We start from the raw sequence: 26,351 nt of genomic DNA, 5'->3' as shown, positions 1-26,351 counted from the left end.
AAACAGAAGACACAATCAAAATAGGTCTATTGTACAGGATTGAAATTTCTTCACACAGAAGAATGGTGAGTCTTTGGAATTCTCTTCAAAAGAGTTATTGAGGCCCAATTGTAGCATATGTAACAAAGATTAATGTTTAGCTACTGAGAGAATTAATGGATGTGGGGTTAGTATTGAAAATAGCCCATGCTAAACTTTGTCATGACTTTATGACGAATGGAAGGAGTTAAGTGTCCTACTCTTGACTTAGGTTCTTTTGATATACCCATGGCAATATTGATTTCCATTTAGTGAAAGTGATCTAGTGCTGCTTTAACTATCAAATTTAGTAACACAACACAATCTACAGAAATCACACTATCAAGTAATTCCTCTCTGTTAACCCTGAACAAGCTCAAATTCAAAGTAATTTAAGGTTTCATCTTATACTAAATTAGTAACTAGATAAAGAAATAATCCAACTACTTAAAAAAAATTACAGCAAATTTAATTTACATAAGTATAATAGAGACAGTTCATCCTGCTTCTAGGCAAAAGTCAAAATTCCAGACTGAATTTTTAAATCTAGTTCCTCCAAACACAAGGAACTGTGATCAAAAAAGTCTTCACGGTAACGTTCATACTTGTAGTTGCTAAACAGGTTTTTTGAGGGATATCTACTTATTCTTGTTAAAGAAACAGTATTTGTTTAGATCTTTTAATTTTAATGTAGTTAAATACATTGCAAAAAAAGTTACAAAATGATATAATTATAATTGATGAATGTGCAATTCAAACAACATGGCTATTTTGGAAGAGGTCAATTTTTAAAACCAGGAGTGTTTTTAAAATACATATTCATCTTCTTCATGTGCCTTGTGCGTTACACGCTTGGGCGATCATGGCTCTCCACATCGAACGAATCCTCGCAGCGTCAATGATATCTCACACACTTAGATCTGTTAGTTCTTTCACAGTGTCCATATATTTTCTTCTTTGCCTTCCTCTACCGCGTTTCCCAGGCATACGGCCTTGTAATGTAAGGCATTCTATTTCTCCCTTTCTGATGACATGGCCCAGGAATTTAAGTTTCCTTTCATCTCATGTTCTCATTAAAGATCTTTTTGTATGGGCAAGTTGGAGTACTGTCTCATTAGTTATCCTATCTCTATATGATATTTTCAGCATTCTTCTAAGAAACCACATTTCTGTTGCTTCTAAGTTTCCTTGGAGTTCTGGTGTTATAGTCCATGTTTCAGAAGCATACAGCATGATTGACCAGATGTAACATTTTAGTAGCCTAAGCCTTGTTGTCATAGAAATATGTCTGTTGGTAAAAATGGGTTTCATTTTTTGGAAGTTGGTTAACAATGGCAATTCTTCTTTTTATCTCTACTTTACTTCTAGCATCTTGTGATATAAAACTACCAAGATAATTAAAGCTGGTCTTTTGTTCAATCTTTTGGTTACCAATGTACAATTGGCAGTTGGGAGTATCCTGCTGTTTTGATATTACCATATTTAGTTTTTTTTTTACAGTTGATGGTTAGACCAAAATCTGTACTTGTACTACTTTGTCTAGGAGGATTTGTAGGTCTTTTGCAGCACTTGTTATTAGGGTGGTATCGTCTGCATATCTTATATTGTTGATGTTAACACCTCCAATTTTTATCCCATCTAGGTCTTCTATTTCTCTGAGAATCATTTCGCTATAGATATTAAATAATTCTTGTGAGGCAACGCATCCCTAACTCCTTTTTGAATTTTAGAATTCAAAAATAGTCCAAAAGGAACATGCTGTAACAGTTTTATAAACTATGTGCTGAATTACAGAAAAATTGTTTTTTTTAAAAGGAGTGGAACCTGCCAGTATATCAGGATGTATGAAGACAATGTTACAGTTAAATGAAGCTAGTGATTTGTTTTCATCAATATACTATTACATACGAACTTCAAGGCTTATGTGTCAATCTGGTTACTAACAGACAGATGCAAAATATGGCTTAAAACAGATTTGTAACTTTATAGTGTTTATCAACCAGTAAACAGTGTTGGGAATACACAAAAATGTAACCGAGGCAAAAATATATTACCATTATAATAGCTTTCTCTCTCCTTCATAATTTGATTATAATTCAACTTTTGAGGTCACTTAACATCTGGAGGATGGTATGCATTGCTTCAAAATAGACAGTTCTCACCCCCCATAATATTTCAAATATACCATCAACTGAGAAAGAAACTACCACTCAATAAAAGCCCTCACATTAATATGTACCTTTTAACTTGCGGATGAACCTGAAGATTTTTCTAAAATTTCAACTGTTTTGTTGGCACCAAACATTTTGTACATTCTTTCCTAGCTGCAGGATGACATACACACTATTAAACTTGTTCAATGATGAAATAGAGATGGCAGACTTGGAAAAAGAAACACAGATGCAATTACACATGGAGTATCTTCTTGACTGTAAAAATTATATCCTTAACCTGAGGTACACTGTTATCTTCCAAGATCTTCGCATAAGGCATAGGGAGGTCTGCACCAGTAACTCGTACAACTGGGGCATCCAGGTAATTAAATGCTGGGCCTAAAATGAAATAATTGTTTAGTAATTCAAAAGGACTGCAAAAAAAATCTATAAATTTAAGTAACTAGTTAAAGTGTCCTTATAATAAATTTATTATTCCATATTCAGTAAATGAAAACTACTAAATCCTGTTTACTTTACCTTCCATAATTCTGGCACAGATTTCAGCACCTACTCCAAATTGTGGCCAGCCAGCCTCAACTGTTACCAAATGATTGGTTTTCATCACGCTAGCTTCAATAGTTTCAATATCCATGGGTCTGATGGTACGCATATTAATTACCTGAAATGGTGCAAATTCCTTCATTAGTACTTCTTAGGAAAAACTGTCAGTATACAAATACCTTTGGACCATATTACAATTTTACATTACTATTCATGGGTGAAAGGATTATACTGACAAGCATTTTGTGCTTTACACAAGATCCCACAAGCTTAAGGAAACAGAATTTTCTAACGCAGCTGGCTAAAAATTACTGTCAATATAAATGATTTGAACATATAATATAGACAAATCTTAAAACTATTTAAAGTAAATTTGTGTCTGTATCAGTGAGCAAGATCCAAAACAACAATTTCTAGTGTTTAATGAATTAGCTAAATAATTTCTTGTGAAATGCCTCAACTACATGGCTGAATTTACAACAACGAGGCCTTCAAATAATTGACATCTCTTACCATCCATGTAAAATACAGCAACTTAAAAGCTAACAAGTATTAATAGCAACAGGTTGAACAGTTTGAATGAGGTGTTCATTAATAAGATGCTCCAGCACTGAACTATAAATTGTTGACATTACAGTGCACATCACCTATATTAATGACTTGGATGAGGGAATTAAATGCAGCATCTCCAAGTTTGCGGATGACACGAAGCTGGGTGGCAGTGTTAGCTGTGAGGAGGATGCTAAGAGGATGCAGGGTGACTTGGATAGGTTGGGTGAGTGGGCAAACTCATGGCAGATGCAATTTAATGTGGATAAATGTGAAGTTATCCACTTTGGTGGCAAAAATAGGAAAACAGATTATTATCTGAATGGTGGCCGATTAGGAAAAGGGGAGGTGCAACGAGACCTGGGTGTCATTATACACCAGTCATTGAAAGTGGGCATGCAGGTACAGCAGGCGGTGAAAAAGGCGAATGGTATGCTGGCATTTATAGTGAGAGGATTCGAGTACAGGAGCAGGGAGGTACTACTGCAGTTGTACAAGGCCTTGGTGAGACCACACCTGGAGTATTGTGTGCAGTTTTGGTCCCCTAATCTGAGGAAAGACATCTTTGCCATAGAGGGAGTACAAAGAAGGTTCACCAGATTGATTCCTGGGATGGCAGGACTTTCATATGAAGAAAGACTGGATGAACTGGGCTTGTACTCGTTAGAATTTAGAAGATTGAGGGGGGATCTGATTGAAATGTATAAGATCCTAAAGGGATTGGACAGGCTAGATGCAGGAAGATTGTTCCCGATGTTGGGGAAGTCCAGAACGAGGGGTCACAGTTTGAGGATAGAGGGGAAGCCTTTTAGGACCGAGATTAGGAAAAACTTCTTCACACAGAGAGTGGTGAATCTGTGGAATTCTCTGCCACAGGAAACTGTTGAGGCCAGTTCATTGGCTATGTTTAAGAGGGAGTTAGATATGGCCCTTGTGGCTACAGGGGTCAGGGGGTATGGAGGGAAGGCTGGGGCGGGGTTCTGAGTTGGATGATCAGCCATGATAATAAATGGCGGTGCAGGCTCGAAGGGCCGAATGGCCTACTCCTGCACCTATTTTCTATGTTTCTATGTATTTGCCTGAACAATGTTGGCATTATACCACAAACTTCATAATCTGGGAGATTTTCCACACACAAATGCATGAAGGTGAAGTTGTAGTCAGTTGCTTGCAATGGAGGTGAATGGCAACAATCTAAAATTCTTGAATAAATCAAGTATTAGGTTTTGGTTTATTTTTAAAATGTTAAGACTTGCAATGTCATTGGATATACAACTCCAGCTTAATTGTGGGTTGAGGGAGGGGGTTTCATGACTTAGTTGGTTACCAGAACTTTCTCCCCACTTCTATGTAGGTCAGCAAGCAGAAAAGTTAGAAGCGAACAAAAGGCTTGGTGCAGTTAGGATACGGTGAGCAGAGTTTTAGATAAGTGAGTTTACAGAGCAATGAAGCAGCCCAACAATTAGTTCACTCCCAGAATAATCTTGCAGACAGACATGGACAAGGGCATCAGCAGCAGAGCAGTGGAGGTAAGGGTGAAATGCTATAAAGCAGCGGTCCACAACCACCGGGCTGCGAGGAAACGATATGAGTCGGCTCTGTCACTGCCCTGTCACGCACTGTTGAACTTGAACATAGGGTTGCCAACTGTCCCGTATTTGCCGGGACATGCTGTATATTGGGCTAAATCGGTTTGTCCCGTATTTCCCCAGCTAAGGTAGAGCGTTCCTATGAAACCTTTTGTGCCGAAATGGCGTGAAGCGAAGAAGCAATTACCATTAATTTATATGGGAAAAATTTTTTTGAGTGTTCCCAGACCCAAAGAATAACCTACCAAATAACACAAACATATAGTAAAAGCAGGAATGATATGATAAATACACAGCCTATATAAAGTAGAAATAATGTATGTACAGTGTAGTCAGGAAGATTAAGCCAAAACCGATTTGTGGGAAAAAGAATCGTCACGCATGCACGCACAGGTGCCTGCGCAAGGCTTCATTGTCATAGTAGTCTTTCCTGGGGTAAACATGAGTGTCCCGGGATTTGACTGCTACTTTTGTCCCTTATTTGGGAGTGAGAAAGTTGGCAACACTAACTGTGAAAGACATGCTGAGGTGAGTTTAACCCTACTTGAACACCACCACCATCTCCCCCCAACTGGTCAGCCGGTCTGCAAGAATATTGTCAATATTAAACCGGTCCGCGGTGCAAAAAAGGTTGGAGACCCCTGCTATAAAGAACTGAAACATTGTGGCCAAAGGCTAAACTCGGGATCAAGTAGTGAACAGTCACCCTGGAGAGGAATGGAATCAGCAGCTATGGAAAGAAATGGATAATAGGGATCAAAGACTAAGGACCTGGCCTTCCCATTATTTAACTGCAGAAGGGTTCTGTTGATCTGGTACTGAATGCCAGTCAAACCATCATCTGGTCATTAAGACACAATGGAGGAGCAAAGAAGAGTGATCAGATACAAAGCTGTATTCCATCAGTACTCATCTAGAAAGTGACAGCATATTTTCAGATGGAGCTGAGGGGAAGGATACAGATAAAAAGCGTGCTTAAAATATTAGAAGAATTCAACAGGTCAAGCGACATTTATGGAAATGAACAAACAGTCCATGTTTCGGGTTGAGACTCTTCTTCAGCATTGGAAAGGAAGGTGGAAGACGCCGGAATAAAAAGAATGGGCGGAGGGGAAGAAGGACTAGCTGGAAGGTGATAGGTGAAGCCAGGTAGGTAGGAAAGATAAAGGGCTGGAAAGGAGAGTGGACCATGGGAAAAAGGGAAGGAGGGGCACCAGAGGGAGGTGATAGGCAGGTAAGAGGGGGTAAGAGGCCAGGATGGGGAATAGAAGAGAGAAGGAGGAGGGAAAAAATGTTTTGCTGAAAGAAGAAATCGACATTCATGCCATCAGTTTGCCGGCCACATAAATGGAATATGAGGTGTTGCTCTTCCACCCTGAGAGTGGCCTCATCATGGCAAAAAAGGCTATGAACCAATATGTCGGAACAGGAATGGGGATAGGAATTAAATTGGTTGGTCACCAGGAAAATCCGCTTTTGGTGAATGCAGTGGAAGTGCTTGTCAGAGTGGTCTGCAGAGTCTCGTGAGCTTATGCTTAAAATGCTTATTTTTTTCATTTCACCTTTCATATAGTAGTCACTTTTCAGTCACCTACCTCACAATCAATACCTTCCTTTGCAAGAGCAACAGCTGCATCCATGCAATTGCCTACACTTTTGGAGTGTGAAACCAAGGTAATATTAGTTCCTGCAAGAAAAAGTATATTTTAATTACACACAGAACTGTACAAAATTAACCCAGGTTTCAAAATAAAAAACAACGGATGTTTCTCAAAACACTGAAGATGCTGGAAATCCAGAGCAACACACACAAAATGCTGGAAGCATTCAGCAGGTCAAGCGGCATCTACGGAAATGAACAGTCAATGTTTTGGGCGGAGAGCCTGCATTGGGATGCCTTTCATGTAAGGGTAGAGTCAGTGATTTAAGGGTCAAGGGAAAATAAACAAGAGAAGTGGTATTTGTCACAGGACAAGCAATTTAGTCAGACATTTCAGAATTCTGTTCAGAAAATGTGCTGAGTTTTATGTTCCTGGTTGCTACTTGTAATTAATATTTACAATTAATGTTCTGAAAAGCACAACTTTATAATCCATTGCACTATTCTCCCTCCCAATGTGCCACATAGTGGTTAAAGGAATACCACAGAATTCTCAAATTAAAGCACATATCTTCAAAGATTTATTTTTCCTCTCCCTGTGCTTCCATAAGTAAGGAGAACAGGGAAATCTTATGCAGTTTAGAAAATTCCACAGACCTCAAAATATTTCCATGACAAGGTCTGGCTAATCTGGCCTAGATGTAGAGGGTTACCTTACTGGCCTGAAGCAACCCAATCTACTGTTCTGGACAAAAGCAGGATCTTTGGTTCCTCCCCAAACTTTGCCAACAATAAAAGCCACAATTAAATTTTTAATATTTAAATGTCTCTTACAACCAGAGACATTGCAACTGAAGTGTTTAATTTTTAATATTTAAATCAACTAAAAAAAAACTTCTCTTTTGCCTCCTATTGCTCTCCATCAGGTCCAGCAGCAAGGTAAATAGAGTGCAGGAATAAGACAAATCTCTCAATATGGGACATCCATCACCATTAGATAATATCATCTAACCCAATGAGTTGATCTGTAACCTTAGTTTATTTCCTCTTCTATTTAGTATCTGATTGCGATGAAGACACAGCATTTTCCCCAGTACATCATCTTAAATCAACTTCAATTTTCCACAAGTGTGCTTATGTCTTCCTACATCAAGTTACATTCTTGACCAGCCTGAAGAAGGGTCTCAGTCTGAAATGTCGACTGTTTACTCTCTTCCTGAGATGCTGCCTGGCCTGCTGAGTTCCTTTAGCATTTTGTGTGTTGCCTCAGATTTCCGGCATCTGCAGATTTTCTCATGTTAGTTATTATTTGCCAGTTTAGTAACTGCAACTTGTGTTCATTTGTTACTAGCGCCTAATTCTGAATCATTTGTCTTGAACAGTATGCCTTTACAAAATTAAACCAATACTCATTACTAACAGGTCTCGTGCATGATCTTTTATAAAGTGCATAGCCACCTCAACTGTGATGATTCAATTTTTAAAGCCATAATAATCCTGAATCTTTTGAATTAGTTTTCATACCTAACATCATTTGATTGAACTGACATGGTTATAGATATTAAATAATAGTGAATGCTGCGTTCCCGGTACATGGTTTAACAATACATAAGAATGCTAAAAGAAGATTAGGATCTATGTCAAAGGCCTCAGGTCATAAGAGTAGGCGTCCTATGCATTCAGATCTGATTTGAGCAGGTGTTCCCCACCTTTTTTTTTTATGCCATGACCAATACCATTAAGGAAGGGCGTCCAGAGTCTCCAGGTTGGGAAGCCTTATATTAGAGGGTTCTTTGGTTGTGGAGCAAATATCAATTAACCCCAGTTGTAGGTTATTTGATAGATCCCTGTCAAACCTTAGCGTAATTCACACTATCATATGCTGTTATCTCATGCTTCCAATATGTAGCATGTGTGAACCAGGCAAGCCAATAAAAAAATGTTGCCATTTCCAAATCACAAATTTTTCCATAACCTTGCTCCTAGTGATACTACTGACATTTTTTAGGCATGTCTATACCGAATAGCAGTGTTGTTCACTGTAAGCACATATGTAGAGGATTGATCACCAATCAACCAGATTGAATTAAAACCTCCATAAAATGCACATTTGAAGCATATGTTTGCAATATTGCTCACTGAGTACGTCTCACTGCAGGTGCAACAAAGTGCAGAATTGGATTCACCAGTTCCATACAAGTGAACTACCTTGTACTTCACAAGAAAGCAACTTCAAACAATCATACAAACCTATACAAGCTGAAACCGGAAAAACTAATTTTAAAAAATTACTTAAGTCAAGAATTACACCAGAAACATTTAGAAATCAGACAAAAATCTAACAACATGATTACAAAACTTGGCAATTGAAATGTTTTCCAAAATACAGAACTACATTTAATAAAGCAAACATAAACTGCATCTTTGTTTTACCTGCTTTCTCAACTTTTGCCTTTCCTATTGGGATAAGAAAGTCTTTTGACTGAGCTTCCTCGGAAACTTCAAAGGGCACACCATACATCAATTCATTTTCCAGAAACACAACTGCAAGATAACAAATGGTCAATGGACTTTACAAGTCGAAAGTTTTACATATACATTATTGGTAAAGAAATGGGCGAAGTCTATTAAATAAAAGTTTGAAAAGATCCAGTTTATAAAGTTGATATCCTTGTAGCCAAAAGACAAAAGTTGACGCTCTTGGACTACAAGAACAAAGTAATTCCTTCTCTAGTAAACTGTTCTGTATTTCTGATAATCTCCCATCAACAATCACAATTAAAGACCAATGAGTCACTATTCAATCACAACTGGTATTTTACTGGGCAAAAGTTTATGCAATTTCCCATGAAAAAGCTGCCCCAAAACCCTTCTGCTTTAATACTTATAATGTCTGTACCTGAAGTTTCCCAAAAAAAAGCAACAAAATCATTTGTGGCTTTAAACGCACCCTTTGTTCATAAAGGGTAGAATAACATTGGGTAGTTCATCCATGTGAACAGCTGTCAGAGGATTAATGCAATGAACTATCTACCACCTTCTCAAAGAAATATTTTAAAGCACTAACCAGGATTATCATCTCGAACAGCAGATTTCAACAGGCCTTTTGCATCTTCAGCACTCCAAGGACTAATGACTTTCAGCCCAGGACAGTGGCTGTACCATGCTGCAAAGCACTGTGAATGCTGAGCAGCCACTCCTGCAGAAGGACCATTCGGACCCCTGAAGACGACAGGAACAGGTATAGCCCCTCCAGACATGTAGTATGTTTTGGCAGCAGAATTTACAACTTGGTCGATTGCTTGCATCGAGAAGTTGAAGGTCATGAATTCACAGATGGGCCTCAAGCCAGCCTGGGGAATTAATAAGCATACAAATTAGCCAGAGAAAGTGGCTCACCTGAGGACTGGGAGAAATTCAGAGTTCAGCAGAGGAGGACAAAGGGCTTAATTAGGAAGGGGAGAAAAGATTATGAGAGAAAACTGGCAGGGAACATAAAAACGGACTGTAAAAGCTTTTATAGATATGTAAAAAGGAAAAGACTGGTAAAGACAAATGTAGGTCCCCTGCAGACAGAAACAGGTGAATTGATTATGGAGAGCAAGGACATGGCAGACCAATTGAATAATTACTTTGGTTCTGTCTTCACTAAGGAGGACATAAATAATCTTCCAGAAATAGTAGGGGACAGAGGGTCCAGTGAGATGGAGGAACTGAGCGAAATACATGTTAGTAGGGAAGTGGTGTTAGGTAAATTGAAGGGATTGAAGGCAGATAAATCCCCAGGGCCAGATGGTCTGCTTCCTAGAGTGCTTAAGGAAGTAGCCCAAGAAATAGTGGATGCATTAGTGATAATTTTTCAAAACTCGTTAGATTCTGGACTAGTTCCTGAGGATTGGAGGGTGGCTAATGTAACTCCACTTTTTAAAAAAGGAGGGAGAGAGAAACCGGGGAATTATAGACCGGTTAGCCTAACGTCAGTGGTGGGGAAACTGCTGGAGTCAGTTATCAAGGATGTGATAACAGCACATTTGGAGAGCGGTGAAATGATCCGACAAAGTCAGCATGGATTTGTGAAAGGAAAATCATGTCTGACGAATCTCATAGAATTTTTTGAGGATGTAACTAGTAGAGTGGATAGGGGAGAACCAGTGGATGTGGTATATTTGGATTTTCAAAAGGCTTTTGACAAGGTCCCACACAGGAGATTAGTGTGCAAACTTAAAGCACACGGTATTGGGGGTAAGGTATTGGTGTGGGTGGAGAATTGGTTAGCAGACAGGAAGCAAAGAGTGGGAATAAACGGGACCTTTTCAGAATGGCAGGCGGTGACTAGTGGGGTACCGCAAGGCTCAGTGCTGGGAGCCCAGTTGTTTACAATATATATTAATGACTTGGATGAGGGAATTAAATGCAGCATCTCCAAGTTTGCGGATGACACGAAGCTGGGTGGCAGTGTTAGCTGTGAGGAGGATGCTAAGAGGATGCAGGGTGACTTGGATAGGTTGGGTGAGTGGGCAAATTCATGGCAGATGCAATTTAATGTGGATAAATGTGAAGTTATCCACTTTGGTGGCAAAAATAGGAAAACAGATTATTATCTGAATGGTGGCCGATTAGGAAAAGGGGAGGTGCAACGAGACCTGGGTGTCATTATACACCAGTCATTGAAAGTGGGCATGCAGGTACAGCAGGCGGTGAAAAAGGCGAATGGTATGCTGGCATTTATAGCGAGAGGATTCGAGTACAGGAGCAGGGGGGTACTACTGCAGTTGTACAAGGCCTTGGTGAGACCACACCTGGAGTATTGTGTGCAGTTTTGGTCCCCTAATCTGAGGAAAGACATCCTTGCCATAGAGGGAGTACAAAGAAGGTTCACCAGATTGATTCCTGGGATGGCAGGACTTTCATATGAAGAAAGACTGGATGAACTGGGCTTGTACTCGTTGGAATTTAGAAGATTGAGGGGAGATCTGATTGAAACGTATAAGATCCTAAAGGGATTGGACAGGCTAGATGCAGGAAGATTGTTTCCGATGTCGGGGAAGTCCAGAACGAGGGGCCACAGTTTGAGGATAGAGGGGAAGCCTTTTAGGACCGAGATTAGGAAAAACTTCTTCACACAGAGAGTGATGGATCTGTGGAATTCTCTGCCACAGCAAACTGTTGAGGCCAGTTCACTGGCTATGTTTAAGAGGGAGTTAGATATGGCCCTTGTGGCTACAGGGGTCAGGGGGTATGGAGGGAAGGCTGGGGCGGGGTTCTGAGTTGGATGATCAGCCATGATCATAATAAATGGCGGTGTAGGCTCGAAGGGCCGAATGGCCTACTCCTGCACCTATTTTCTATGTTTCTAAATAACTTTGTGTTTTCAAGGTCATGTACATAATAAAACACAGTCACATGTGCAGTACCTTGATATGAAATTTTCATCCTGCATTCTAATAATCATTATCATTTCATACACCGAGCTCTTCGCGCCACTGTTTATGAAGTACATCAATCTACTCTTTGGAATAAAGCTTTAACTTTATTGTTACAGGGGTAAAGAGTTGAGGCATGGCAATAATAGTACTTTCTTAACAAGGGTATTTGTAGTTTTAAACAAAGAGTCAGATTCTACTGGGAACTGTTAGCAGCTACATGGACAGCAAGATTTCTTCCAGTAAAAAGGCGTCACTTCTGATGAAGGGTCTCAGCCCAAAGTGTTGACGCCTGCTGCGTGCCTCCAGCATTTTGAGCGTGTTGAAACTTAAAACCCAAATATCCAGAAGGTCATTCACAGTAGTTTTCTGACTAGGTTCTACCATTGGACATTTGGAGTTGAACAGCAAAGCCAGATGTTCTATGCTACCTTAGCTCAAACAGATTGAACCTACCATAGAGAACTGTCCTCCACTGATATTAGGAGAACCATTAAAGGATTCAGACAGATAGCTGTATTCTCATTAATTTTTGAATTCAGTATCCAGGTTCTTGCAACTAAATTTTAATAGTATGAACATTTAAAACGTTTGGGCAGCAAGGTAGCACAAGGCTTTACAGTACAGGAAAACCCCAAGGTGTTCTACAAGTATGTGAAGAGCAAGAGGATAAGACGTCAGAGAATCAAGTGTGACAGTGGAAATGTGTGTATGGAGCCAGATGAGATAGCAGAGGTGCTGAATGAATACTTTGCTTCAGTATTCACTACGGAAAAGGATCTTGGCAATTGCAGGGATGACTTACAGCGGACTGAAAAGCTTGAGCATGTAGATATTAAGGAAGAGGATGTGCCGGAGCTTTTGGAAAGCATCAAGTTGGATAAGTCACCAGGACCAGACAAGATGTACCCCAGGCTACTGTGGGAGGCGAAGGAGGAGATTGCTGAGCCTCTGGCGATGATCTTTGCATCAACAATGGAGATGGGAGACATTCCAGAGGATTAGAGGGTTGCAGATGTTGTTCCCTTATTCAAGAAAGGGAGCAGGGATAGCCCAGGAAATTATAGGCCAGTGAGTCTTACTTCAGTTGATGGAGAAGATCCTGAGAAGCAGGATTTATGAACATTAGGAGAGGCATGTGATTAGGAATAGTCAGCATGGCTTTGTCAAAGGCAGGTCGTGCCTTACCAGCCTGATTGAATTTTTTGAGGATGTGACTAAACACATTGATGAAGGTAGAGCAGTAGATGTAGGGTATATGGATTTCAGCAAGGCATTTGATAAGGTACCCCATGCAAGGCTTATTGAGAAAGTAAGGAGGCATGGGATCCAAGGGGACATTGCTTTGTGGATCCAGAACTGCTTGTCCACAGAAGGCAAAGAGTGGTTGTAGACGGGTCATATTCTGCATGGAGGTCAGTGACCAGTGGTGTGCCTCAGGGATCTGTTCTGGGACCCTTACTCTTCGTGATCTTTATAAATGACCTGGATGAGGAAGTGGAGGGTTGGGTTAGTAAATTTGCTGATGACACAAAGGTTGGGGGTGTTGTGGATAGTGTGGAGGGCTATCAGAGGTTACAGTGGGACATTGATAGGATGCAAAACTGGGTTGAAAAGTGGCAGATGGAGTTCAACCCAGATAAGTGTGACATGGTTCATTTTGGTAGGTCAAATGTGATTGCAGGATATAGTATTAATGGTAAGACTCTCGGCAGTGTGGAGGATCAGAGGGATCTTGGGGTCCAAGTCCATAGGACACTCAAAGCTGCTACACAGGTTGACTCTGTGGTTAAGAAGGCATACGGTGCATTAGCCTTCATCAATTGTGGGATTGAGTTTCAGAGCCTGGTCAGACCCCACTTGGAGTACTGTGCTCAATTCTGGTCGCCTCACTACAGGAAGGAAGTGGAACCATAGAAAGGGTACAGGGGAGATTTACAAGGATGTAGGTATAGAGGAGATGTCAGGGGTAAGTTTTTTTTTAAACGCAGAAAGTGGTGAGTGTGTGGAATGGGCTGCCAGCGGCAGCAGTGGAGGCGGAAACGAAAGGGTCTTTTAAGAGTCTCCTGGATGGATACATACAACTTAGAAAAATAGAGGGCTATGGGTAACCCTAGGTAATTTCTAAGGTAAGGATATGCTCGGCACAGCTTTGTGGGTTGAAGGGCTTGTATTGAACTGTATGTTTTTCAGTGTTTCTCTGTTTTAAACCCAGGTTCAATTCCTGCTGCTGCCTGTAAGGAGTTTGTATGTTCTCCCTGTGACCACATGATTTGCTCTGGGTGTTCCGGCTTCCAGCCACAGTCTAAAGACATACCGGTCGGTAACAGTAGCTCACTGTAAATTGTCCTGATTAGGCTGGGATTAAATCAGGGGAATGCTGGGCAGTGTGGCTCAAAGGGCCAGAAGGGCCTATTTGCACAGTATCCCAATAAACAAACAAACAAATAGAGTCCTGATGAAAAGCCTCGACCTGAAAGGTCGACTATACTCTTTTCCATGGGTGCTGCCTGGCCTGTTGAGTTCCTCCAGCATTTTGTGTGTGTTTGTTGGTTGAATAAATAAAAAGATTCAAGGTTCTGACAACCATCCATGCTCAGATCTCATTTAAGCTGGCGGTCAAGGTATATTTCAGCAACTTTTAGATTGGAGATCACTCTGCACACCACCCCCACCCCCCAAACCATGAGTACAGAATGCCTATGTAGAGTCGCGTCACCAAGGCTATGACTATTTTCTGCAAGCATCCAGTGGATTGTGCAAATTAGTCGAATTCCAACTTAGTCTAGAGATGAGAGTTGACCATGGGTAGCTCAACACTAACTGCAAAAATCTGAGCCAGGACTATGACAACTTCAATGAACGTGTGAACATTGAGATTCTAAACTGAGGAAAGGCCAATTTTGATGGTATTATAAAGGATCTGGCAAGTATGGATTGGTACAGACTGCTTTCTGGCAAAAGTTTACTTGGTAGGCGGGAAGCCTTCAAAAGTGAAACTTTGAGAGTACAAAACTTGTACGTGCCTGTCAGAATAAAGGTAAAGATAACAGGTTTAGGGAACTCTGGTTTTCAAGGGATACTGAGACCCTGGTTAAAGAAAAAAAGTGTATAGCAGGTATAGACACGTAGGAACAAATGAGGTACTTATGGAGTATAAGAAATGCAAGAGAATATTTAAGAAAGAAATCAGGAAGGTTAAAAGAAGCCATGAGGTTGCCCTAGCAGAAAAAGTGAAGAAGAATCCCAAGGGATTCTACAGGTATGAAAAGGTTTGCAAGGAACAAAACTGGACCTCTGGAAGATCAGAATGGTAGTCTATGTGTGGAGCCAAAAGAGACGGGAGTGAGATATAAAATGGAATTTTTGCATCTGTATTTACTCGGGAGACAAACAAGAGTGTCTATAGTAGTGAAACAAAGCGGCATCAACTTCGTGGATCCTAAACAGATTGCAGAGGAGGAGGTGTTTGCTGTCTTGAAGCAAATTAGGGTGGATAAATCCCCAGGACCCGATAATGTGTTCCTTCGGACCCTGTAGGAGGCAAGTGCTTCGATCCCTGGCAGAGATACTTAAATCATCCTCAGCGACAAGTGAGGTACATGGGGACTGGAGGATAGCTAATGTTGTTCCGCTGCTAACAAAGGCTCTAAAAATAAACCAGGAAATTATAGGCCAGTGAGCCTGACATCAGTAGTGGGAAAGTTATTGGAATGGACTAGACATTTTGGAGTATTTGGATAGACATGGACTGATTAGGGACAGTCATCATGGTTTTCTGCGTGGTAGGTCGTGCCTAAACAACCTTGTTGAGTTTTTCAAGGAAGTTACTAGGAAAGTTGATGAAGACAAGGTAGTGGGTGTTATCTACTCGGACTGCAGAAAAGCATTTGACAAGGTTCTGCATGGGAGGTTGGTTAAGAACGTTCAGTCATTCTGCATTCAAGTTGAGGTAGTAAACTGGATTAGATATTGGTTTTGTGGGAGAAGCCAGAGAGTGGTAGTGGATAGATGTCTCCCTGAATGGAGGCCTGAGACTAATGTTGCAAGAATCAGTGCTGGATCTGTTGTTTTTTGTCATCTAGACTACTGATCTGGATGATAATGTGGTTAACTGGATCAGCAAATTTGCAGATGACAAGAAGACTGGGAGTGTAGTGGACAGCAAGGAAGGCTATCAGAGCTTGCAGAGGGATCTGGACCAGCTGGAAAAGTGAGCTGAAAAATGGCAGATGGAATTTAATGCAGACAAGTGCGAGCAGGGTAGGTCTTACACAGTGAAAGGCAAGGCACTGAGGAATGTGCTAGAACAAAGGGATCTGGGAATATAAGTATGAAATTCATTGAAAGTGGCATCACGGGTAGATAGAGTCCAAAATAAAAATTTTGGCACACTGGCATTCATAAATCAGTGGATTAAGTACAGGATGTTATGTTACAGTTGTATAAGATGATGGTGAAGCTTAATTTTGAGTATGTGTGCAGTTTTGGTTACCTGCCTACAGAAAAGATGTAAACAAGGCTGAAAGTGTGCAGAGAAAATTTGCAAGGATGTTGCTGGGTCTGGAGGACCTGAGTTATAAGGAAAGATTGAATAGGTTAGGACTGCGTTCCTTAGACCATAGAAGATTGAGAGATTTGATAGAGGTATACAAAATTGAGGGGTATAGATAGGGTAAATGCAAACAGGCTTTTTCCACTTAGGTTGGGTGGAACTACAAGTAGAGGTCATGAGTTAAAGGTGAAAGATGAAAAGTTTAAAGGGAACATGAGGGGAAACTTCTTCACTCAGAGGGTGGTGAGTGTGTGGAATAAGCTGCCAGCACAAGTCGTCCATGTGAGCTCGATTTCAAAGTTTAAGAGAGGTTTGGATAGATACATGGACGACAGGGTTGGGAAAGGCTGTGGTCCTTGTGTGGGTTGATGGGAGTAGGCAGTCTAAATAGTTTGTCATGGACTAGATGGGCCGAAGAGCCTGCTTCTGAGCTGTATTTTTCTATGACTGCCAATTTCTATTAAGTGATTTGTGGTCGTGTAATTATAAGAATCTGATGCAAGTTATATACGAAAATTCTGAAGTTACGTACCATGGCAGCACCAACTGCAATTCCTGCAAAGCCCATCTGAAAGAAAGGTTTAACAATTTTAGGCATCACAAGTTATTAAATGAAAATTTGACATTGACTACAGCTTCATAGTGAAACATACCTCTGAGATTGGAGTGTCTATGATTCTCTTATCTCCCCATTTCTTCCAAAGTCCACGACTCACCTGTAGCAATGTAATCACCAAATATTTATAGCTAGTTTCAGGGATTACCATACACACAAACTTTTAGACGTGAAGTGCAGCTCACCTTGTAAGCACCATCATACTGTGCTACCTCTTCTCCCAGGAGAAATACTGATTCGTCTCTCTCGATTTCTTCATCCAAGGCCTGGCTCAGAGCATCTCGAATAGTCAACTGGAGACAATAAGTTTTCAGAGCAATCAATATACACTGTTAGATAACAGGATTATTTCAAATTAAAATTTAATATTTAAAATATTTGTCATGAACAGGCAGAACAGCAACCTAAAGATGTGGCCTTATTATAGTCACATGTACTGAGATACAGAAAAAACATTGTTTGCATACCTTACCGACAGATCATTCTATAAATAAGCACACTGAGGATGCACAAAAGGGAAATACAGACGTAGAATATAATGTTGCTGTTACACAGAAAGTAGTTACATAAAGAGTAACCGCCATCATAGTGTACACTGGGAGATTAAAACTTCATCTTTATCATAAAGTAGTTGGTTCAAGAGTCTTGTAACAGCAGGATAGAAGCAGTCCCTAATCTTTCTGCTACATATTCTTAAGTTTTTCTATCTACTGCCTGATGGAAGGAGGGAGACGAGAGAATGGCTGCGATGGGTGGAAGTTTTTTTTTACTATGTTTGTCGCTTTAAGAAGTCAGAGAGATGATCAAAGTTTCTGTGATATACTAGGCTGAATTCTCAACTCTCTGCAGTTTCTAGCGGTCTTGAGCATAGCAGTTATTATGCCAAACTGTTATGCGTCTGGGAGTGCACTTCCTATGGTTCATATGTTAAAATAGGTGAGGGTCATCAGGGACAAGCTGGATTTCCTTAGTCATCTGAAGTAGAGGCACTAGTGTCCTTCCTCTCTGGTCACTGCATTTTTTATGGCTGGTATAGAACAATTTGTAGGTAATACTCACACCAGTAACTTGACACACTCAACCATTTACGTGCACACAATGTAGCTCTTGACGGATTCCTACACTGTTTCAGGTGCGATCTTTCAGCCAGTATGATAAACAGAAGTCCTCTCAGGTATGCGCACAAGTTCCCATGGGAGAGCAGGAAGTTACCCTGCGTGTCATGGTCAATACTTATACTTAATCAAAAGTACTAGGTCATTACCATATTGTCATTTGTGGAGGTTGTGTTGCACATATTGCTACCCTGCTTCCCATGGTACAACAGAACTTTATCAATTATAATCTGCTTTGGGAATATCACAAGCTAATACAATGTGCTTTTATACAGCAAACATACAGGACAGGGAAAACAGCACAACTTTGTCATACTGGCTGCCAGTAATAAGGAAATATACACAGCGCCACTGAGTATGTTCATGGTCTTCTGCTACTGTAGTGCATCCACTTTAAGGTCTGACGTGTGGTGCTCTGCTGTACACCACTATTGCAACACACGGTTATTCGAGTTAATATCACCTTCCTGTCAGCTTGAACCATTGTAGTCTGACCTCTCTCATTGAAAAGGTATTTTCACACACAGAACTGCCATTAACAGATTTTCTTTTTATTTCTCACACCATTCTCTGTATACTCTAGAGATTCTTGCGTGAAAAAATCCCAGATGATCTGCATTTTCTGAGATACTCAAACCACCCCATCTGGCACCAACAATCATTCCACAGTCAGTCACTCAGATCACATTTCTTCCCTATTCTGATGTTTGGTCTGAACAACAACTGAATCTCTTGACCATGCCTGCATGCTTTTATGCATTGAGTTGCTGCCACATGATTGGATGATTAGATATCTGCACTAATGAGCAGGTGCACAGGTGCACCTAATAAAGTGGCCACTGTGTGTACATTTGTTGCCCCAAAGCTGCTGAAAATTTTCAATTGGAAATTCAATTGAAAATATTCACATTATTTTCCATTCATTCACTCTCCATCCCTTATGGTCTAGGCAGTGTGTCGTAACAAGATATTTACAAACTCCCAAGAAGAATTTTGTTCAGGGAGCATATAGAAAATCAGGGTTTCCCACAGGAGATGTAAACATAGGCAACAGAAAACTCCAGACAATCCTTTTTTTTCAGACTTTAGAGCAATGCATGCCAGAAAGTAGAGAAAATAATGATGACAAATTAGTTATTATACAACTTCTTCAGACATATCACTCATATAGAAAGAAACAAAACAAGAATTATGATGAGAAATTCTGCTGGAAATCCAAAGCAACACACACAAGATGCTGGAATAACTCAGTATGTCAGGCATTGTCTACGGAAATTAATAAACGGTCGACATTCTGGGCTTTGACCCTTCGTTAGGACTGAAAAGAAATGGGGAAGACACCAAAATAAAAAGGTGGGGTGGGGGGGGGAGGAAGGAGGATAGCTAGAAGGTGTAGGTGAAGCTAGGTGGGTGGGAAAAGTAAAAGGCTGGAGAGGAGAGAGTGAACCATAGGAGGAGCTCCATGGGGAGAAGAGGTAAAAGGCCAGAAAGGGAAAAGGGAATAGAAGAGGGGAGGGAATTTTTTTTTACTGGAAGGAGAAATCCATATTCATGCCATCAGGTTGGAGGCCACCCAGATGGAATATAAGGTGTTGCTCCTCTCCCCTGAAGATGGCATCATCAGGATGGATATGTTGGAACAGGAATGGGAATAGGAATTCAAATGTTTGACCACTGAAAAGTTCTGCTTTTGGCAGATGGAGCTTGATGAAGTGGTCCCCAAATTTGCAACTGGTCTCACCAATATACAGCAGGCCACTTTGGGAGCACCAGATACAATAGATGACCCAGCAGGTCGCAGATGAAGTGTTGCCTCATCTTTAATGACTCTCTGGGGCCTTAAATGGAAGTGAGAGGAGGTGAAAAGGGTCGGTGTAGCACTTTGACTACTTGCAGTGATAACACCACAAAACTATAAGATATAGGAGCAGAATTAGGCCATTTGGCCCATCGAGTCTGCTCTGTCATTTCATCATGGCTGGTCCAATTTTGCTCTCAGTCCCAGTCTTCCCCGTATCTTTCATGTCCTGACCAATCAAGAATCTATCAACTTCTCCTTTATATATAAAGACTTGGCCTCCACAGCTGCCTGTGGCAAAAAATTCTACAGATGCACCACTCTCTATGACAACCTCCATTCTAAAAGGACAGCCCTCTATTCTGAGGCTGTGTCCTCTAGTCTTAAGACTCTCCCATCACAGGTAACATCCTCTTCAAATCCACTCTATCAAGGCCTTTCACCATCCAATAGGTTTTAATGAGAGCACCCTTGATTCTCCTGAATTCCAGTGAATACAGGCCTGGAGCCATCAAACACTCTTCATATGACAAGCCATTCAATCCTGGAATAATTTTTGTGAACCTCCTTTGTCCCCTCTCTAGTTTCAGTGTATCCCTTCTAAGATAAGGGACTCTAACCTGCTCACAATACTCCAAGTGAAGCCTCACCAGTGCTTTATAAAAACTCAACATTACATCCTTGCTTTTATATTCTAGCCCTCTTGAAATGAATGCTAACATTGCATTTGCCTTCCTCACCACAGACTCAACCTGTAAATTAACTTTTAGGGAATCCTGCACAAGGACTCCCAAGTCCCTTTTCACCTCAGTTTTTTTTGTACTGTCTCTCCATTTAGAAAATAGTCAACTCTTTCACTTCTTGTACCAAAGTACATGACCATGCACATCCCAACACTGTATTCCATCTGCCACTTCTTTGTCCATTCTCCTCATCTGTCAAGTCCTCTGTAGCCCCTCTACTTCCTCAAAACCACCTGCCACCGACCTTCATCTTGTCTACAAACTTTTCAACAAAACCATCAATTCCATCATCCAAATCATTCACACATAACGTAAAAAAGTGGTCCCAACACAGACACCCCCCGCCCCCCGTGGAACAGCACTGATCAGCGGCAGCTGACCAGAAAAGGCTCCCTTAATTTCCACTTTTGCCTCTTGCCAATCAGCCACTGCCTTATCCATGCAAAGATCTTTCCAGTAATACCATGGGGTCATAGCTTGTTAAGCAGCCTCATGTGTGGCACCTTGTCAAAGCCTTCTGAAAATCCAAGTACACAACATCCACCGATTATCGTCTATCCTGCTTGTTATTTCTTCAATTCCGCCATCTGATTCCTAAATGGACATTGGATCTTTGGACACTACCTCATTTTTATTTAATGTACAGTATTTCCGTTTTTGCACCTTTTTTGATCTATTCAATATAGGTAATTGATTTACTTGTTTATTTATTATTTTTTTTCTCTGCTAGATTATGTATTGCATTGAACTGCTGCTGCTAAATTAACAAATTTCATGTCACATGCCGGTGATAATAAACCCGATTCTGAATTCCAACAGATTCATCAAGCAAGATTTTCCCATGTGGAAACATTGCTGACTATGCCTATTTTACCATGTGCCTCCAAGCACCCGAGATTTCATCCTTAATAATCGACTCCAACATCTTCCCAACCACTGAGGTCAGACTAACTGGCCTATAATTTCCTTTCCTGAAGTGTGGAGTGATGTTTGCAATTTTATAGTCTTCTGGAACCAGTCTGGAATCTAGTGATTCTTGAACGATTATTACTAATGGCTCTACAATTTCTTCAACCACTTCCTTCAGAACCGTGGGTGTATACCATTTGGTCCAGGTGACTCATCCACCTTCAGAGCTTTCAGTTTACCAAGAACTTTCTCCCTAGTAGAGCAGTTCGTGGTTGAGCCCACTAGGGGATCATCTATTCTAGACTGGGTGTTGTGTGATGATCTGGAATTGATTAGAGAGCTTAAGGTAAAAGAACCCCTTGGGGCAAGTGATCATAATATGATCCAATTCACCCTGAAATTTGAGACGGAGAAGCTAAAATCAGATGTATCAATATTACAGTGGAGTACAGGGAATTACGGAGGCCTCTGACATCTGGAACTTCCACCGTACTGATAGTGTCTTCCACAGTGAAGACTGAAGCAAAATACTCATTCAATCCGTCTGCCATTTCCCTGTCCCCCATTACTACCTCTCCAGCGTCGTTTTCCAGCACTCCCCTATCCACCCTCGCTTCTCTTTTACACTTTAAGTATCTGAAGAGACTTTTGGTATCCTCTTTAATATTATTGGCTAGCTTTGGTATTCCATCTTTACCTTAATTACTTTTTTAGTTGTCTTCTGTTAGTTTTTTTTTAAAAAAACTTCCCAAATCTCTAACTTCCCACTAATTTTTGCTCTATTTATATGCCCTTTCTTTGGCTTTTATTTCTCTGTAAAGTGGTTAAGGCGTCGGTCTAGTGATCTGAAGGTCCTAGCTCGAGCCTCAGCCGAGGCAACGTGTTGTGTCCTTGAGCAAGGGACTTAACCACACATTGCTCTGCAATGACACCGGTGCCAAGCTATATCGGCCCTAGTGCCCTTCCCTTGAACAACATCGGTGGCGTGGAGAGGGGAGACTTGCAGCATGGGCAACTGCTGCTGGTCTTCCGTACAACCTTGCCCAGGCCTGCGCCCTGGAAACCTTCCAAGGCACAAATCCATGGACTCACGAGACTAATGGATGCCTATAATATTACTTCCCTTGCCTTGAAAATACTTCTTTCTCTCTGGGGTGTATATATCCTGTGCCTTCCAAATGGTTTCAAGAAATTCCAGCCATTGCTACTCTGTCGTCATCCCTGCCAGTGTTCTTTTCCAATCAGTTTTGGACAACTCCTCTCTCATGCCTCTGTAATTCCCTTTACTCCACTGTAATACTGATACACCTGACTTTAGCTTCTTCTTCTCAAATTTCAGGGTGAATTCGTTCATATTATGATCACTGGTCCCCAAGTGTTCTTTTCCCTTAAGCTCTCTAATCAATTCTGGATCAATGAACAACACCCAATCCAGAATAGCTGATCCACCAGTGGGTTCAGCCACAATCTGCTCTAAAAAGCCATCTCATGGAATTCTGTAACATTGCCCTTTTGACATGCGTTTTCTATCTCCTGTTGTAATTAGTAGGCCACATCTTACTACTGTTTGAGCATCTGTATACAACTCCCACCATGGTCTTTTTACCCTTACAGTTCCAAGATCGATCCACAATGATTCAAGACAGTGCCGGGACGGAGATTAGTGGAGAGGGACAAATGAACAATGGAATCACAGAGGGATCATAAATAAATAAAGGCATCCGTTAGTCTTGCGAGACCATGGATCTGCGCATGGAAAGCTTCACTCTCCAGGGCACAGGCCTGGGCAAGGTTGTATGAAAGACCAGCAGTTGCCCGTGCTGCAAGTCTCCCCTCTCCACGACACCGATGTTGTCCAAGGGAAGGGCATTAGGACCCATACAGCTTGGCACCAGTGTCATCGCAGAGCAATGTGTGATTAAGTGCCTTGCTCAAGGACACAACACGTTCCCTTGGCTGGGGCTGAAACTCACGACTTTCAGGTCGCCAGTCCAATGCCTTAACCACTTGGCCAAGATCAATCCCTGTGAAAAGCATAGAGTGGCGTGTGAGGTAAACATGCATTTGGCGGCAGGATCCCTTTGGACACAGCAGAAGTTGCAAAGGATAATGTGTTGAATACGGAGGCTCATGGTATGGTAGGCAAAGACAAGAGAAACTATCACTGTTAAGGCAGAAGGAAGATGGGGTGAGTGCAGATGTCCAAGAAATGGAGGAGATGCAGGGAAGAGCAGCAGCAATGGTGGAGGAAGGGAAATCCCGTACTTTGGAGAAGGACATCTCCGTCATCTGGAAAGGAAAGCCGCACCCTAGGAACAGATGCACTGGAGACGTAGGAACTGAGAAAAGGGAATAGCATTTTTACCAGAGGCAGGTCTTCAGAAAGGCGCCAAAAAAAGGCCAGCAATATTGTGAAGGATTCCACTCACCCTGCTCATGGACTGTTTGTCCCACTCCCATCAGGGAAGTGGCTGCACAGCATCCACACCACCACTTCTCCAAGCTGTTGGGCTGATCAACACCTCATCAGGACTCCTGTCCACATCCCCTCAGAAGCCTTCACACACACCCTCCCCCACACACTACCATTTTAAGCTTACACTCCACACCTCATACCTATACCGACACAGTCACTGCCCTGTGTTTTCATATGCCCTGCTGATGCATAGAAGTGTTCCTCTTGCAAAGTCACCTTATGTACAGATACTTCTGCAGCTAGCGTCACTTTATGTACAGTCAGTGTACAATCAGTCATGTATATAATCTATGATTATACAGACACACTCAAACGGCTACTTGTACATAGTGTTTTACAGGACTGTTTTTATACTTATACAGATTGTGTTTTTTCCAGTTTAATTTTATTGTGTTCTTTATACTTACTGTTTTTTTTAATGCTACATCGAATCGGGGGTAAAAATCATTTTATTTTCCTTTCCACTCCTCTACTTAAGAATGACAATAAACAATCTTCAATTCGGAAGACAAGATCACATTTAACATTCCGTGCAAAGCTACGAGATATCACTGCGCCCTGAGGTACTGATCTTATCTGAAGATGTTTCTAAAACATGACTAGTCCACCAAGCAGAGACTTCCCTATCGCAAGCCCTATTGCTACTTTTGGTTTTAAATCGGCCACAACCTTTCGCAGACTGATCATGCCGACTCGCTAGTTTGGAGAGCAGGAATGCAGCGAATTTACGGCTACCCCTGTGAGCCCGAGCTTACAGAACAGAACAGGAGCCCAGGCAACACACATCAAAGTTGCTGAACGCAGCAGGCCAGGCAGCATCTCTAGGAAGAGGTGCAGTCGACGTTTCAGGCCGAGACCCTTCGTCAGGACTAACTGAAGGAAGAGTGAGTAAGAGATTTGGTAGTGGGAGGGGGAGGGGGAGATCCAAAATGATAGGAGAAGACAGGAGGGGGAGGGATGGAGCCAAGAGCTGGACAGGTGATAGGCAAAAGGGGATACGAGAGGATCATGGGACAGGAAGCCTGGGAAGAAAGACAAGGGGGGGGGAACCCAGAGGATGGGCAAGAGGTATATTCAGAGGGACAGAGGGAGAAAAAGGAGAGTGAGAGAAAGAATGTGTGTATAAAAATAAGTAACAGATGGGGTACGAGGGGGAGGTGGGGCATTAGCGGAAGTTAGAGAAGTCGATGTTCATACCATCAGGTTGGAGGCTACCCAGACGGAATATAAGGTGTTGTTCCTCCAACCTGAGTGTGGCTTCATCTTTACAGTAGAGGAGGCCGTGGATAGACATGTCAGAATGGGAATGGGATGTGGAATTAAAATATGTGGCCACTGGGAGATCCTGCTTTCTCTGGCGGACAGAGCGTAGGTGTTCAGCAAAGCGGTCTCCCAGTCTGCGTCGGGTCTCACCAATATATAAAAGGCCACATCGGGAGCACCGGACGCAGTATATCACCCCAGTCGACTCACAGGTGAAGTGATGCCTCACCTGGAAGGACTGTTTGGGGCCCTGAATGGTGGTAAGGGAGGAAGTGTAAGGGCATGTGTAGCACTTGTTACGCTTACACGGATAAGTGCCAGGAGGGAGATCAGTGGGGAGGGATGGGGGGGACGAATGGACAAGGGAGTTGCGTAGGGAGCGATCCCTGCGGAATGCAGAGAGGGGGAGGGAGGGAAAGATGTGCTTAGTGGTGGGATCCCGTTGGAGGTGGCGGAAGTTACGGAGAATAATATGTTGGACCCGGAGGCTGGTGGGGTGGTAAGTGAGGACCAGGGGAACCCTATTCCTAGTGGGGTGGTGGGAGGATGGAGTGAGAGCAGATGTACGTGAAATGGGGGAGATGCGTTTGAGAGCAGAGTTGATAGTGGAGGAAGGGAAACTCCTTTCTTTAAAGAAGGAAGACATCTCCCTCGATCTGGAATGAAAAGCCTCGTCCCATGAACAGAACCCAGCCGAAGGTGACCCCACTGTACCTGAGCGGCCGCGGGCGCCGTCCGATGAAACTCCCTCCGTGTCCGCAGACCAAGGTTGCTCTGTGTGAACAATGACAACTCTGCGTTACTGCACAAGCCACAACCACTTTTCGTTCGCAACGTCAAAAGAATTTCGATCGCACCTTCCCACCACGTAACAGAATCCTCAACGCCGCCATTTCTCGATGCGCCCTCGGAAGGCTGTCTGATGCTGAAACCCAACCAATCAGCTGGTACGACACTACCTGTGACTCATCATGCTTCCG

General features: G+C 41.9%; 1 protein-coding gene across 1 annotated transcript; it reads right to left on the bottom strand.

Moving 5' to 3' along the window:
• Positions 1 to 1,398: 1,398 nt before the first annotated feature.
• Positions 1,399 to 26,351, bottom strand: pdhb (pyruvate dehydrogenase E1 subunit beta). The gene is made up of 10 exons (XM_063068009.1): positions 26,229 to 26,351; positions 26,086 to 26,145; positions 17,253 to 17,360; positions 17,105 to 17,167; positions 16,984 to 17,019; positions 9,541 to 9,826; positions 8,907 to 9,017; positions 6,469 to 6,560; positions 2,712 to 2,853; positions 1,399 to 2,570 (listed from the first exon to the last, which is right to left on the bottom strand). Exons 1-10 carry the CDS (start codon positions 26,262 to 26,264, stop codon positions 2,425 to 2,427), a joined length of 1,080 nt encoding a protein of 359 aa, XP_062924079.1. The 5' UTR covers positions 26,265 to 26,351; the 3' UTR covers positions 1,399 to 2,424.

This window comes from Mobula hypostoma, chromosome 15 (assembly GCF_963921235.1).
Source record: "Mobula hypostoma chromosome 15, sMobHyp1.1, whole genome shotgun sequence".
Classification (NCBI taxonomy): domain Eukaryota; kingdom Metazoa; phylum Chordata; class Chondrichthyes; order Myliobatiformes; family Myliobatidae; genus Mobula; species Mobula hypostoma.
This window is presented reverse-complemented; position numbering and strand designations above follow the sequence as displayed.

Coding starts and splice junctions, on each gene's coding strand:
- pdhb (XM_063068009.1), bottom strand. CDS start 26,264: ATGGCGGCGTTGAGGATTCTGTTACGTGGTGGGAAG. Junction 26,146..26,228: donor TTCTGTTACGTGGTGGGAAG/GTGCGATCGAAA, acceptor TTGTTCACACAG/AGCAACCTTGGTCTGCGGAC. Junction 17,020..17,104: donor TAGACACTCCAATCTCAGAG/GTATGTTTCACT, acceptor CCTTTCTTTCAG/ATGGGCTTTGCAGGAATTGC.